Here is a 13,284-nt window from a genome sequence, read left to right on the forward strand (position 1 = left end):
TTTAAATGAAAGAAGAGCTGTAATTCAGTCATCCAGAATAAACTGAGACAGCTCAGAATAGCCATAGTTTGTCTTTTTATCTGGTTCTATAATCTGTTCCATCCTCTGTTTTCAGTAACCTAAAGTGCGATCCTAACTGAAACACATTGGTTGCAACATGAACCCTGCAGGGTGCTCACCAGCCTTATAATTGACCTATAAAGGCCAAATGCTTTTCAGAAAATAGGATTTATTTTCTGTCATTAAATCCATCTTTATTGTAGAGGAAGCCTCTATAAAATTGAAAATAAATTGCTCCAACTGCCTCACTAAAAAACACTGCAGGCCAACAACCACAAAGGATGGAGGCATTTCTCCTCTGTCTCCTCTGGAAGAGGTTGAGCTATGGCTCTTTTATTACTTCTCTCAAGTTTGCCCAGATGAGAGGCCTGTTTTCCATCCATCCTCCCCATCTCAGCTCCAGAGGGAAGGGGAGAGAGGATTGATTGCTGCACAGCACTCTGCTCCGAGAGGTTTTTATCTCCTTTCACTCCCTCCCAGCTCTCTCTCTGGGGAAGAAACTTAATTAGAGGTAAATATCATCAAAGGTGGTGAACGCTAGCGAGTACCACGCCTCCTACCTGTTGTCTGGTGCTCCGGAGAAAGCCAGGGAGATCGATGCAAACTCATTCTGTGTAGGGCACACCAATTGGATTTTGCCAGCATGGTGCAAGGTAAGTTGCAGGAATGTGATTGCAGAGGTGGAAGAAGGGACTGGTATCTTTATTTAGTTTGCCCTTGGATATAGACTGAAGATTGTGTTCACCATGTAGCATTGGATCTCATTCTTAAAATAAATTCAGATACAAATTGGATGTACTGTGTCTGCCACTAAGGATGATATTAATTATTGATTAATATGTTGATTATTGTTATCTCTATTTAGCACTTGGTATCTCTTAAGTCAGAAAAATGATATGAATGCCTATCAGAAGTTGGTAAAATGAAAGGCTACATTTTCCAGTGTCTGATGAATAGTTTAAATATAAAGATATTTGGTTTACAATGATAATGATACAACAACAACAACAAAAAGTTAATGTTTGCTGCTTTTACACTAATTGAGAAGGCACTTCATAATTTGTGATGTATTTTCTATCAGTTGAGTCAATGTCTAAATGACCAACTAGCTGCCAGGAAATATGCACTTGCTGCAAAACCTTGGAGATGATGCAATGGTCTCAGCACATATGCGGCCATATAGCTCTACCTGCCTGTAACTGTACTAAAGGCTCTCAGTGCTCAGAAGTAACTCTTCCTGCTCTTGACACTTTTCTTCATAAATCCTATATTTTCCAAGGCACGGTAGCAGTGCATTAGCAGTGAAGAAAGATAAGCTCCTCATGAAAATAGATAGCACAGCCAGATAGGACTCATGACATACTTTCACTAACTTTAGCTTCTGTGAAATCACATTAACAACTAAAAAGTTAGAGTATAAAAAAGAAATCAGAGTTAATGAAAACATTTTCACAGAGGCTTTACCATGCATAAATGTCACTTCAAAGTGAACCAGAATTAACTATTAAATCTGCACAGCATAGTTCCACATCCACAAATACGAGCCAACAGGAAGAGAGATGTGTGAACAGTGCCACTCAGAGACTTTGAAAAGATTCTGAATGATTATAGAGCAAATACAGCGTTATATGAATAGATCAGCTCAACTAATTTTATCCACTCATAGCTGTGCTGCTGAGCTATTGGGCTTTTTATGTGGCCATGCTGCTTGCTGCTGTTTAATGTCTAAGCCCATATGATCCAACAGTGAAACGGGTCAAATTAACCAATGAAAACAGTATGTTCTGTTTTTAATCAGGGCTAAAGGTTGATTGGACAGAAGATTTCAAGTTTAGTTGATATAGGCTACTTTCTTAATGCTAGCATGATGACATATTATACGGTATAGACAGGTCCATATGGTCCAACAAGATCCTTATGACTCCTGGGATGGAACAGCAAGGCATTTGCAAGTCAACTAAAGCTCTGACTACCATCTGCTCTGCCGGGGATGGATACTGTGGGTTTTTTTTTTTCCTTTTTGCACTGTCCTCCCTTTCCTATTATGCTCTCTCTCTCTCTCTCTCTCTCTCTCTCTTCCTTAAATCCTTTCTTTCACTGAATCCTGTCAGGAAACTGCTCCTATCATATTGGATGTTTTTCAGTGAGTGTAACATCTAAATCCAAAGTGAAGTGATGTGTGAGTAGGTAGTGATGGGTAAATGGGGCAATGTGAGATTAAAAAAAAAAAGGATACTTTGGTTCCCTGCTGGGTTGGGTAACCTGATAACTTTACATTGCTTCTGCCTTTTAACAAATGAATGTTAAATATGTCCCAAATTTAGAATTACAAGGGCGTTTTCTACCGCTCCATCTACCTCTCATCAACGAATGCTCAATATTCAGTCATGACATCAATCTGTACAGATTCCAAACAACATATATGTATTTTTGCTCTCCATCTTCAGAACATTACAATCAAAAAGATCTGTCTAATGTCAAATACAGATGACAAAATAGAACATTTTTTCCTGTGGGCCATGTGGCGAAACAAGCTGCACAATGTACAGCATTGATAAAGTGAATTGAGGTCAACAGAAAGAGAAAATAATTGGAATCTTGGTCTCATTTGTCTTCTTTCTCTACTGTTGGATAGAGCCAGGGTGTTTTAAGGCAGTAACACTCCAACCTCTCTGGCTGAATATATTACCATGATCTACTGTGTGGATACAGCCCACTCAATCATTCAAAGGTCTCTGGCCAGGGTAGTGGTAAGAGAGAGGGAGAGAGAGAGTGAGAGCAAGTGAAGATAAGATTGGCCGACTGTGGAGATGCTCACAGGAAAAAATGTGAGGGGTTCACAGAGTCAAAGGTCTTCTGGAGGCTAACATTTCATAGCTAGTCACTGGTTGTTCTGCTGGTTCTATACTTGGTTACTCCTACACTGTGTCTATTTTTCTAGCTGCCCGCTGTTCCAAGCAATACTGGCATTAAGTCTAACTTCAGCTCTAATCAATCTATCCAAGGTCTGTGTGGTTGTTAGCTAGTGGAGCCATGAAGCTATTTTTCCTATAAGTACTGTTTTCAGTGACCCCCCCTTTTTTTTTAAATAATACCACAACTACAGAGAAGAAATGGCACCCAGGAAGTGGTACTAGCCTCATGTATAGCCTTATATGACACATATCTATAGTTTAATATACAAAATAATTATAAACATGTAAATCCAGTTATTGCTTATGGCAACGATCAGCAACCTCTTCTAGTAATCAGATAGCCTTCATACCTAAGCAATCAGTATCCATGCCAAACACCTTCTATGATCAGTAGCAGCTGTAAATGTGCCTGATATGCCAAGCCTGGCACTCAATCCAGGCACCTAAAGTGTGGCAAATGTGGTAGATGTAATCATTCTGGCACAGGGAAATATTCTAGAGCTGGAAAATAACCTTTTTAGCTTTAATCAAGATCATGATAAATGTTTCAATTGTGAATCCAGTGACAGATACAGAGCATTTCACAAAGAAAATTGTCTTTTTTCCTCTTTCGCGGTTTCTTTGTGAATGTGAGCAGGTGACACAAGGGAGGGAGAGAAAAGAAGCAATTTAGGAGAAGACAGGTGATCATTTGAAGGCTGGCTGACAGACAGCAGCTCTTATTGCTATAGGCTTCTCTGCTGTTTGCCTTCCTCCCGTGACAAAAAGGGAAAGGGGTAGAAGGGGTTGGGAGGGTGAGATGAAGGATAGGTAATTGTAACCTTAGCATTTAATAGAAATTCATTCTCTGTGGCTGTGGGGGCAATCAAGACAGTGACACAGTCTTCTTTTGCAAGGCGCTAGGTGGGGAGTTGGATGAGACGAGGCAGGGTGGAGATGAACAACTTGCTTTCAAAGATTCGGAAACTGACATATTAGACACTACGGCACCCACACACAAGTCAAATTCCATTTCACCAGATATTCCTTCTCTCTCTCCCATCAAGTGTTTTTCACTTCTCTAAATATAAAACAGAGAAGATCTGTTTTTTTTTTATTTCACATAAGGTCTTTTGGTGCTCTTGCATGGGCACACTGGAGCTCAAAAACCTCAGAGCAGAGTTATGATTTTTATTCCAGAAATGTTCATTAAGCAAGACAGACACTTAAGGCCAATTTTAGATTGCTAATTTCAGGGATAGTAAGTTGGAAATACAATGACAGCAAATCTATGGGGAATTGTGCATTTGAAGCACAGCTTTAAGGGTCTTTTCGTGCATCTCTGCATGCGTGTGAGCTAACCTGTTCTGTTTTTAAGGTTTGGCTGGCTATATAAAAAAAAGCAATGTGTGAGACTGAGGTTTGCCCAAACCAGTGTGTGTTTATTTCTATGTAGCACAAAAGGTGTATGTACAGTACAGTGTATATTTGTCAAGTCTTCTGATGTTTTGTTGCAAAGAAGAGCTCACACCACACATGAGATTCTGAGACCATGTTGCATTAGTGGATACAGAATGTGTTTTCACTGTAGACCATCAGGAAATGTCTTGAGATCTAAAATCTCGTGCTGTGAAGCAAGTGAATGCTAACCACTGAGCTACCATGCCGCCATGGGATGATGCCAATCTAGAGGCAGGACACATGACACCCACTTACTCACTGTGACTGCTCTATTCTTACGTTGGAATTGGCCATTACATGGACTTAATCACTCCAAATGATTTCAGCATTTGTGTTCTTACTTACAGCTCTGCTGGGTGAGTGCAGAGTAGCTCAGGGCCATAGTGCATGCGTAAAAATTGATTTACAAAAAAAGATGCACAGAAACTAACCAGATACACAGTTCTGGGCTCACTACTCTCCATCCTTCACACTCCCCTTTATTGCATTCATCTGCCCTCCCCACCTTATACCAGGCCAGAGCAAGGAAATCCCATCCTCTTAATTAAACAAGGACCCCCAGGACAGGGGCTCAAATGCAATTTGTAACGATTTCCTTCGGACAAGTCTTTGATTATACAAGGGCTCTTTATGCTGACCAAAGACTTCTGACTGCAGTTAATCTTCCATTGAAAGCCATTAGGAGTCTCCTTGCCCCCAATGGTGCACACCTCTAACATTCTCCCCACAGAAGCTTTTATACTTTTTGTCAACTTCTACTATCCTCCAGCTGGTGCTTGATCTTTTCTCAAACAAGAGAAAATGCTGTTCAGGAGTAAGGAGACAGTTGCACATAGGCACATAGGTAGGTGGGAGGTGAAATGGGCAAAATATTTAACTAAACTCTATATTAAATTGCACATGCAGATCACTCTCACTGCCAACTGTATTATTTATATGGTAGAGGGCCTGTTAAGTGATAACACTTTTTTACCGGAAGTAAATGACACTTAGCTGCTTATATAGGATGGCAGGCTGGACATGGTACACATACAGCAGAGGATCTGCGGTTGAAAACAGTAGCAGTAAGAAGTTCTTACGTTGACAGACTCTCGGCCAGCATATTTCACTCGGATCCGGGGCTCCTGAACCACATCCAGATTGGTTCCTGTCACCATCAGGGGTGTGTGACCACTGAACAAATAAAAAGGGTCAGAAAAATGTATTACATAAATTTGAATAATCAAGTTTGTCAGTTTTAATTTTCTGCAGTTCTTTTTAAAAAAAAAACAAAACAAAAATGAGAAGAGTAAACAGTGAGAAAAAGCAGACCAAAGCCGATTGTCAACTAAACCCAACTCTGATATGCCTCTTCAAAGTGTTCCCCATCAACTGAAAATAAATGCATGAAATCAAAACCCACCTTAAGGTTGTTTTGGGAGAAAACAGCCTATGGAAGATGATGATTAGAGATGAATTTTTTACCAATTGACAATCAAGTGGTGCACCCCCCCCCCCCAAAAAAAAACAAAACAAAAAAAAAAACTAGACAGCTAAAGCATATTAATATGCAGTGGGCACAAGAAAACAAAAAAGTATGCAAACAAAGGAGGAGGAAAATTACTGAATTCCCAGCCCTCCTGGAGCTATCCAGATTTGTTAAAGATGTTTGTTGCGAGACGCTCTTAGGTCAAGTTCACTGTACCAATAATGAGTTACTGTGGACTGACCATGTGCTGTCTGCAACTTCAATACATTATATACTCAGCAACTGCATACATTAACCACTCTGCGCTGTCTGCCTTTCTATGCAATCTGATCTCCAGTTTCTGAGAGACTGTAGATCAGCCCACATCGTGTTGCTTTAAAAGAGAATTAAATGGATGTCTAATTTATTCTCTCTTCCAAAATATAAACAAAGCAAAACAGATGATATATGCTTCCTATCTGTTTCTTCCTTCATTTCACCCTCATTCCCTTTGTGTCATCACAATTTTGCTGCAGTGTACCCTACTCCCTTTCTCTAAGCTCATGCCATCTGCCGTGGACTCACACCTCTGATAGCACATTGTTCTAGTAAGCCATTGTTTCATCTTCATCCCTCTCCTCCATTTAATTAGCGCTCTTCTATGTCTGTGTATCTATCTGCCAAAGACGTTCAACAGATGGATCAACACTGCATTCAATAGGAGAATCTCAGTCTCAAAAGTGCCTATCCTCTCCAATCAGTGAGCTTCAGCTCTTCTATCAATTCCAGACTAATTGGAAGAGAACCGAACAGTAATTGAAAGTGCAATATTGACTCGTCTGTTTATTGTTGCTGGCTTGGACTGCTTGGCTCTAAAGCTTTGCATGGGGAAATTCTTGTCTGTGTGTCAGAAGCTCAAGGTTGGTGTCTGAGGGCATGAATTTAAAAAAAAAAAAACAAACAAAAAAAAAAAACTGTCATACATACAATCTGAGGAGAGTGTTTATGGTTACCTTGCAATGCTCCAGTCTGGTTCAATGCGTTGTACAGTAGGGTCCTCTGTGTACTCAAAGGTGAGGCTCTCCCTGATTTGGGCGCGATCCACACTCACGCTGATCTGAACTGTGCCGACCCCAGACAGAGAAGGGGCAGAGTAGCAGACTATCTCAGTCATCGTCCGTCTACAAATAAAAAATTTTTAAAAAAGGACACCAATATTAAAGAATTACTTAAATCTGTATCAGAACTGACTGATGAGTATGAGAAGCTATACCACTGCTGAAAAATAAAACTAAAGATAACCTTTTAAATGCTAATTTTATATTATGCATAAGCTATTAATTTAACAAGATCTTCTAACCCAGAGATTTGATTTACATGAGCAACAAAATATATTATTACATTTTTTTTTTCTAGCAGCCCTGTTCTGTAATTATCCCACTCAAAACATGACAAACAGGTGCACCGAGTGCACATTAACACACAGGCAGCACTTCCAACTCTCATACATCCTTCTAAAGTATGCTTTCTCCTCCCTGTACAAGACTTCATGATCTACCTGCAAACCCTCTGAATTTGTCCAAATTCATTAGCAGAGTGCTTGTAATAGAACAGCCCCTCAACCCCCTCTTTCCCGCATGCCAGGAATACAGTGGAGAAGCAGAAACCAGTAATTAGCCCCATATCTCATTAAAGTTTACTTGGCTCCTCAACCTTACAACATTACAGTCAGAATACTGTGGCAGGGCTTAGAATGGGTGGAGTGGAGTGGAAATCAGAAAGAGGGCATGCAGAAGTAACTAAAGACGGCAGGAGGGATGGGAGGAGACAGATGGAAGCAAATTGACTAAGAATAAAAAATTTTGGGGGATGGGAGAGAACAGATAAACTAATTAGGAATGGGAGAATGAGAAGGATGGGGCCAGATATAAAAGAAGCTATTATTACAAGATTTGATGCAGTAGGTCATCAAAATCTTATTAGAATTTACACAAGTTTCTGACAGAGGTAGAAAAAGAGGGTTCCCTTTGGGGTATTCACAGTAATATACATAAAGGGGAAAAATACAAGAAAGCCACAAAAATGCTTCTTATTTAGCAAGAATTATCCACTATTTTATGAACATGAGCTCTTGTTTTATTTTATTTTTTTTTAATTTGCTAATAATTTTCTGACAGTGATGTTGAAGGGCAAAAAGATTAGAGAAGCTAAGTCAAGACATTGTTTTATGATCAGAATAAAAATAAATTATGGAAAAAAAGCTGCAAGGATGACAGAGACCCAAAAGGAGCAAATGTTGGTCTCTCTTCACTTTAAAATTTTTTTTTTTTTAGAAATTCTAAATCACTTTATGTGCTGTTCATGAAAAATTTGTGGCATTTATAGTAACTGACAGAATCAAACTGCAATCTGTGAAATTTAAATGTGGCATCAGCACTCTCCTGAATACAATAGCGTTTATACCTAGTATACCTATACATACAACTTCCTCATACTGTGAGCTCTTTGAGCAAAATAATTTTTTTTTATATCTGTAACAGCACATCTGCAGGACAACTGTGTCAGAGATTAAGGTCTCACCCAAAGAACTCGCATGTCTGGTTTCCAAACTTAACGTTGACACTGCTGCCGGCGCCGAGGTTTTCTCCCATTATAGTTACTTTAGTGCCTCCAGACTCTGGACCTCTGCTAGGGGACAGGCCTGTGACAGCTGGAGTCTGAAAAAAACAAAACAAACAACCACAGATGCAGAAGGAGAGAGGTTAAGATAGACTGCCAGAGTAATTTAAAGTGAGGGAAGGAACAGAACAAAATGACAAGAGACCAAGAGGCAGATTAAAAGATGGATATGTTTTACAGTAAGCAGAGAAGAATCTCTGTTGTAACACTAGGTGTTATCACTAATTTCCAGCAAATTACAGTGATTCACATTGTCAGACTGATGGCATCGAATTGCAGTGCTGGTGGGAGACAGGAGGATAAAACCAGAAACTCGTAGTGTCTCTTTAGAGATTCCACTACTGTGTGTTGTGCATTGCTGGGTTGTGTCTGAGTGAAGCTTTTTTTTTTAAAGACAATCTGAAAATAACGAATGCTTTCAGCAGCACACAGTCAGGATACTGTCACACAGACAGATGGAGTAATATCCAAGTAGACAGCACACATACACAGGAACACACATGCACACAGAAACACACACCTGCATCAGAACAAACAGAAAACAACAATTTGAAAAGCAACTAAATGCACACTGTCATTTACAATGTCCCTTTGTCTACAAGGTCACACAGGGAATATGTCTTGTCTGAAGAACACTCCTGTGATGATGCAGTCATTTTTAGGTGGACTGCAACAGAAGAGAATTGTAAGTGTTGCCAATTCTAAGCTCTGTGAAGTAATCTCAGAGGACTTCCACTGCTTCCCAAAGTAGCAGCCATATCACTGGTGAGAAAAAGTGGCCAAGGATGTGTTACAGAGCCAAGAGCATCATGCTGACAGAACTCAAAACTGACAGCGACGTGTGACTTCCAGCATGCAGGATAGTGCAGGTACTCTGAAAACAACAGCACTAATTATTGACTGCTGTTAATAGTTGAGAGTGCTAATTGTACAGGTGTGAGAGAGTGCTAATGAGAAAGCAGATTAACTGTTAACTGTTTTAAGTCAGAAACATTTGGACCAACAGTTGTTCTCTATAGTTAACTTCCCTCTTTACTGTACAGGGGGGTGATTTTTTTAAAAATAATTCACCGCTTTAAATGTTTACAGTTAGATAAAATTTATCTCAGATGGCTCTCAATTAGACAAAAACACTTTTAAATTTAAAAAAAAGAATAGTACTGGTAGTATTGCTTGATTTACATAATAGAGCTCTGTGACATTTAAAAATTACACTCAAATACATTAGAATGTTACTCAAAAATATTAAAGGAACACTTTTTCAATTCTATTTCATTCACTTTATTATTATATTATATTTATTTGTATAGCACCAAATCACAACAACAATCACTTCAAGGTGCTTTATAATGTCAGGTACAGACCCTACAAAAACACAGAGAAAACCCCAACAATCACATGAACCCCTATGAGCAAGCCCTTGGTAACAGTAGAGGAAAAACTTCCTTTTAACAGGAAGAAAGTTTTAAGCCTAATCTTAAAAATAGAGAGGGTCTCTGTCTCCCTGAAAGCTGAAGGCTTTGCCTCCCATTCTACTTTTAGATACCCTAGGAACCACCAGTAAGCCTGCAGTCTGAGAGCGAAGTACTCATGTATGTGAGGAGAAGGATTTTAAATTCAATTCTAGATTTAACAGGGAGCCAATGAAGAGAAGCCAATATGGGAGAAATATGCTCTCTCTTCCTAGTCTGTCAGTACTCGAGCTGCAGCATTTTGAATCAACAAAGCTTTTCAGGGAGCTTTTAGGATAACCTGATAGAAATGAATGACAATAGTCCAGCCTAGAAGTAGTGAATGCACAAACTACTTTTTAAGCATCACTGCAAGACAGGATGTTTCTAATTTTAGAGCTATTGTGCAAATGCAAGAAAGCAGTCTTGCATTTGTTAAATATATGCACCGAAGGACATATCCTGGTCAAAAATGACTCCAAGATTCCTTACAGTGTTACTGGAGGCCAAGATGTTGCCAGTATCTGGTTAGACACCATGTTTCTAAGGTTTGTAGGGCCAAATACAATAACTTCAGTTTTATCTGAATTTAGAAGAAGGAAATTAAAGGTCATCCTGCAGTTTAACCAATTAGTGTGTGTCATCTGGCTTCATGGATAAATAGAGCAGGATGTCATCTGCATAGCAATGAAAATGTATGCTATGCCTTCTAATAATACTACCAAAGGGAAGCATGTATATTGTAAATAGAATTGGTCCTAGCACAAAACCCTGTGGAACTCCATAATAAACCTTAGGGTGTGAAGAAGACTCTCCATTTATGTGAACAAATTGGAGTCTATTAAATAGATATGATTCAAACCACTGCAGCGCAGTACCTTTAATACCTATGGCATGCCCTAATCTCTGTAATAAAATATGGTCAACAGTATCAAATGCTGCACTGAAGTCTAGCAGGACAAGCACAGATGAGTCCACTGTTAGAGGCTCTGAGAAGATCATTTGTAACCTTCACTAATGCTGTTTCTGTACTGTGATGAATTCTGAAACCTGACTGAAACTCTTCAAATAAACCGTTCCTCTACAGATGATCAGTTAGCTGTTTTACAACTACCCTTTCAATAATTTGTAGATTGGCCTATAATTAGCTAAGACAGCTGGGTCAAAGGATAGCTTTTTAAGTAATGGTTTAATTACTGCCACCTTAAAGGACTGAGGTACATAGCCCAGTAATAGAGATAGATTGATCAGATTTAAAATCCACACATTAATTAATGGCAGGACTACTTTGAGCAGTCTTGTAGGGATGGGCTAAATGGACACGTTGCTGTTTGGAGGAAGTAACTACTGAAGTTAACTCAGAAAGCTCAATTGGTGAGAAAGACTCTAGATAAATATCAGCAGTATTGAAAGTAGCTGTACATAATGATATGTCTGTGAGATGTTATAATAATTTTTTCTCTAATGGTTAAATAAATATGAATACAATGAATATCTTCTAAATTAGTGAGACGCCATTTCCTCCCCAGCTTACGGGTTATCTCTTTTGAGCTGTGTTTGTGAGTTATACCACAGAGTCAGGCACTTCTGAGTGAAGGCTCTCTGTTTCAGAGGAGCTACAGTATCCAGAGTCATACGCAGTGAGGATGTAACATTAGTAACGAGATAATTGACCTCTGTGGGAGTGGAGTTTAGGTAGCTGCTCTGCAGGAACTTTTTAATCAGAGTATAGCTTCAAGTCACTTAAACTTCTGGGATATTGATCTGGTCAGTTAAGTAGTAGAGGAGGTTGTTAATCAGTTTCAGCTGCTTTGGTGTTAATGAAATTAACAACAGGTGCACTAGAGTGGCATCAATGAGACACCCCAAAACAGGAATAGTTTTACAAGTGGAGACCACTAACATTTTTTCCCTCCTCATTTTTTTCCCTTCTGTTTTTTTCACTGGTTTTGCATTTTGCTACAGTCAGTGTGTAACATGAGGCAATATCTGAGCTCTACAGAGGCTGGACCCATTGTCAGACACTACAGTGCAGTCGGTCCTGGGTTCCTCCAGGTGCACACTAATGCCTGGCCTAATGTGGCAAGAGTATGCAGGCAGTTCCTGGAGGATAAAGGAATTAATACACCACTGACTGTGCCCCATGCTAGCCTGACCTAAACTCCAATAGAAAACCTCTGGGACATTATGTTTTGGTCCATCTGATGCCACCAGGTTGCACTTCATACTGTCTGGGAGCTCAGTGATGCCCTGCTCCAAATCTAGGAGGAGATTCCCCCCAAGGACACCATCAGTCGTCTCATTAGGAGCATGCCCCGATGTTGTTAGGCATCCATACAAGCACGTGGGGACCATGCAAACTACTCCCGAGTCCCATTTTGAGATGCTGCAATGAAATTTTGGCAAAATGGACTAGCAGGCCATGTAATTTTTTCACTTTGATTTTCAGGGTTTCTTTATTTTCAGTCCTCTGTAGTTTGATCATTTTAATTTCCATCAAACAATGTGGTATTCTTTTGTTCTTAACAAATTACTCAGTCCACATCAGTATAGATATCCAGCATGATATCTTTTTCCCCATTGAGATTGGATGTGTTTTCAAAGGGTTCCTTTAATTTTTTTGATCGCTGTATATGAGACAATTTTAACTTCATGGTGTTTTTACTAATAAAGACAAATAGTAGCTACAACTATACATACAAAAAGATCATTACTGTGGACCCTTTGAAAACCTTGTTCTATCAGCTGAAGAATGAAATTTCTAAAATAATGAGTAAGCATGCGTAGGGCTGCCTAATTACATTGCTGTTATACATAAGAATTCAAATATCAGTATTTGCCTGTGGCCCATAAACATCATTTGCAAGAACAAATCACTTTAAAGAAAAACAGATTCTTTCTCAGCCTCATACTGACTACATCATGATTTACAAGTATTGCTGTAATACAATTACAAATGCAGTGTAACTGCAGTCATACCACAAAGGAGTAGAGTTGCGACGAGCGAGCCCTGAGTTCTGGCTTGCACTCTCCGACACAGAGCTGTACTGGACCAGGTCTATTGTCTGCATGGGCCATATCCATCTCACATACAATCCTGCAAAAGACAAATTTTTTCTTCAGTTAAAATTATTTTAGGTACAAAAATGAGAGCAAAACTCCAAACTCCCAAATTCCCCCACTCCATATACTTGGAGCTGGAATTCTAGCTTTCTCAAACTTAAAAGTTGTCTTCACGATTGAATGCTTAAATTAGCAAAGTTGTGGAAAAGAATAATCAAAACTCTTCTCT

The 13,284-nt window shown here is 39.3% G+C and overlaps 1 protein-coding gene across 1 annotated transcript in view; it reads right to left on the reverse strand.

Annotated features, from left to right (window-relative positions):
- Positions 1–13,284, reverse strand: part of plxna2 (plexin A2) — a 162,068-nt gene that overhangs the window by 30,396 nt on the left and 118,388 nt on the right. Inside the window, exons 14-17 of the mRNA XM_030733005.1 lie at positions 12,972–13,089; positions 8,443–8,579; positions 6,876–7,043; positions 5,495–5,588 (exon numbers count right to left, since the gene is read on the reverse strand). Coding sequence (XP_030588865.1) covers positions 5,495–5,588; positions 6,876–7,043; positions 8,443–8,579; positions 12,972–13,089 — 517 coding nt within the window. The remainder of the gene's footprint in view (positions 1–5,494; positions 5,589–6,875; positions 7,044–8,442; positions 8,580–12,971; positions 13,090–13,284) is intronic.

The sequence above is a fragment of the Archocentrus centrarchus genome, chromosome 7 (genome assembly GCF_007364275.1).
Source record: "Archocentrus centrarchus isolate MPI-CPG fArcCen1 chromosome 7, fArcCen1, whole genome shotgun sequence".
Classification (NCBI taxonomy): Eukaryota; Metazoa; Chordata; class Actinopteri; order Cichliformes; family Cichlidae; genus Archocentrus; species Archocentrus centrarchus.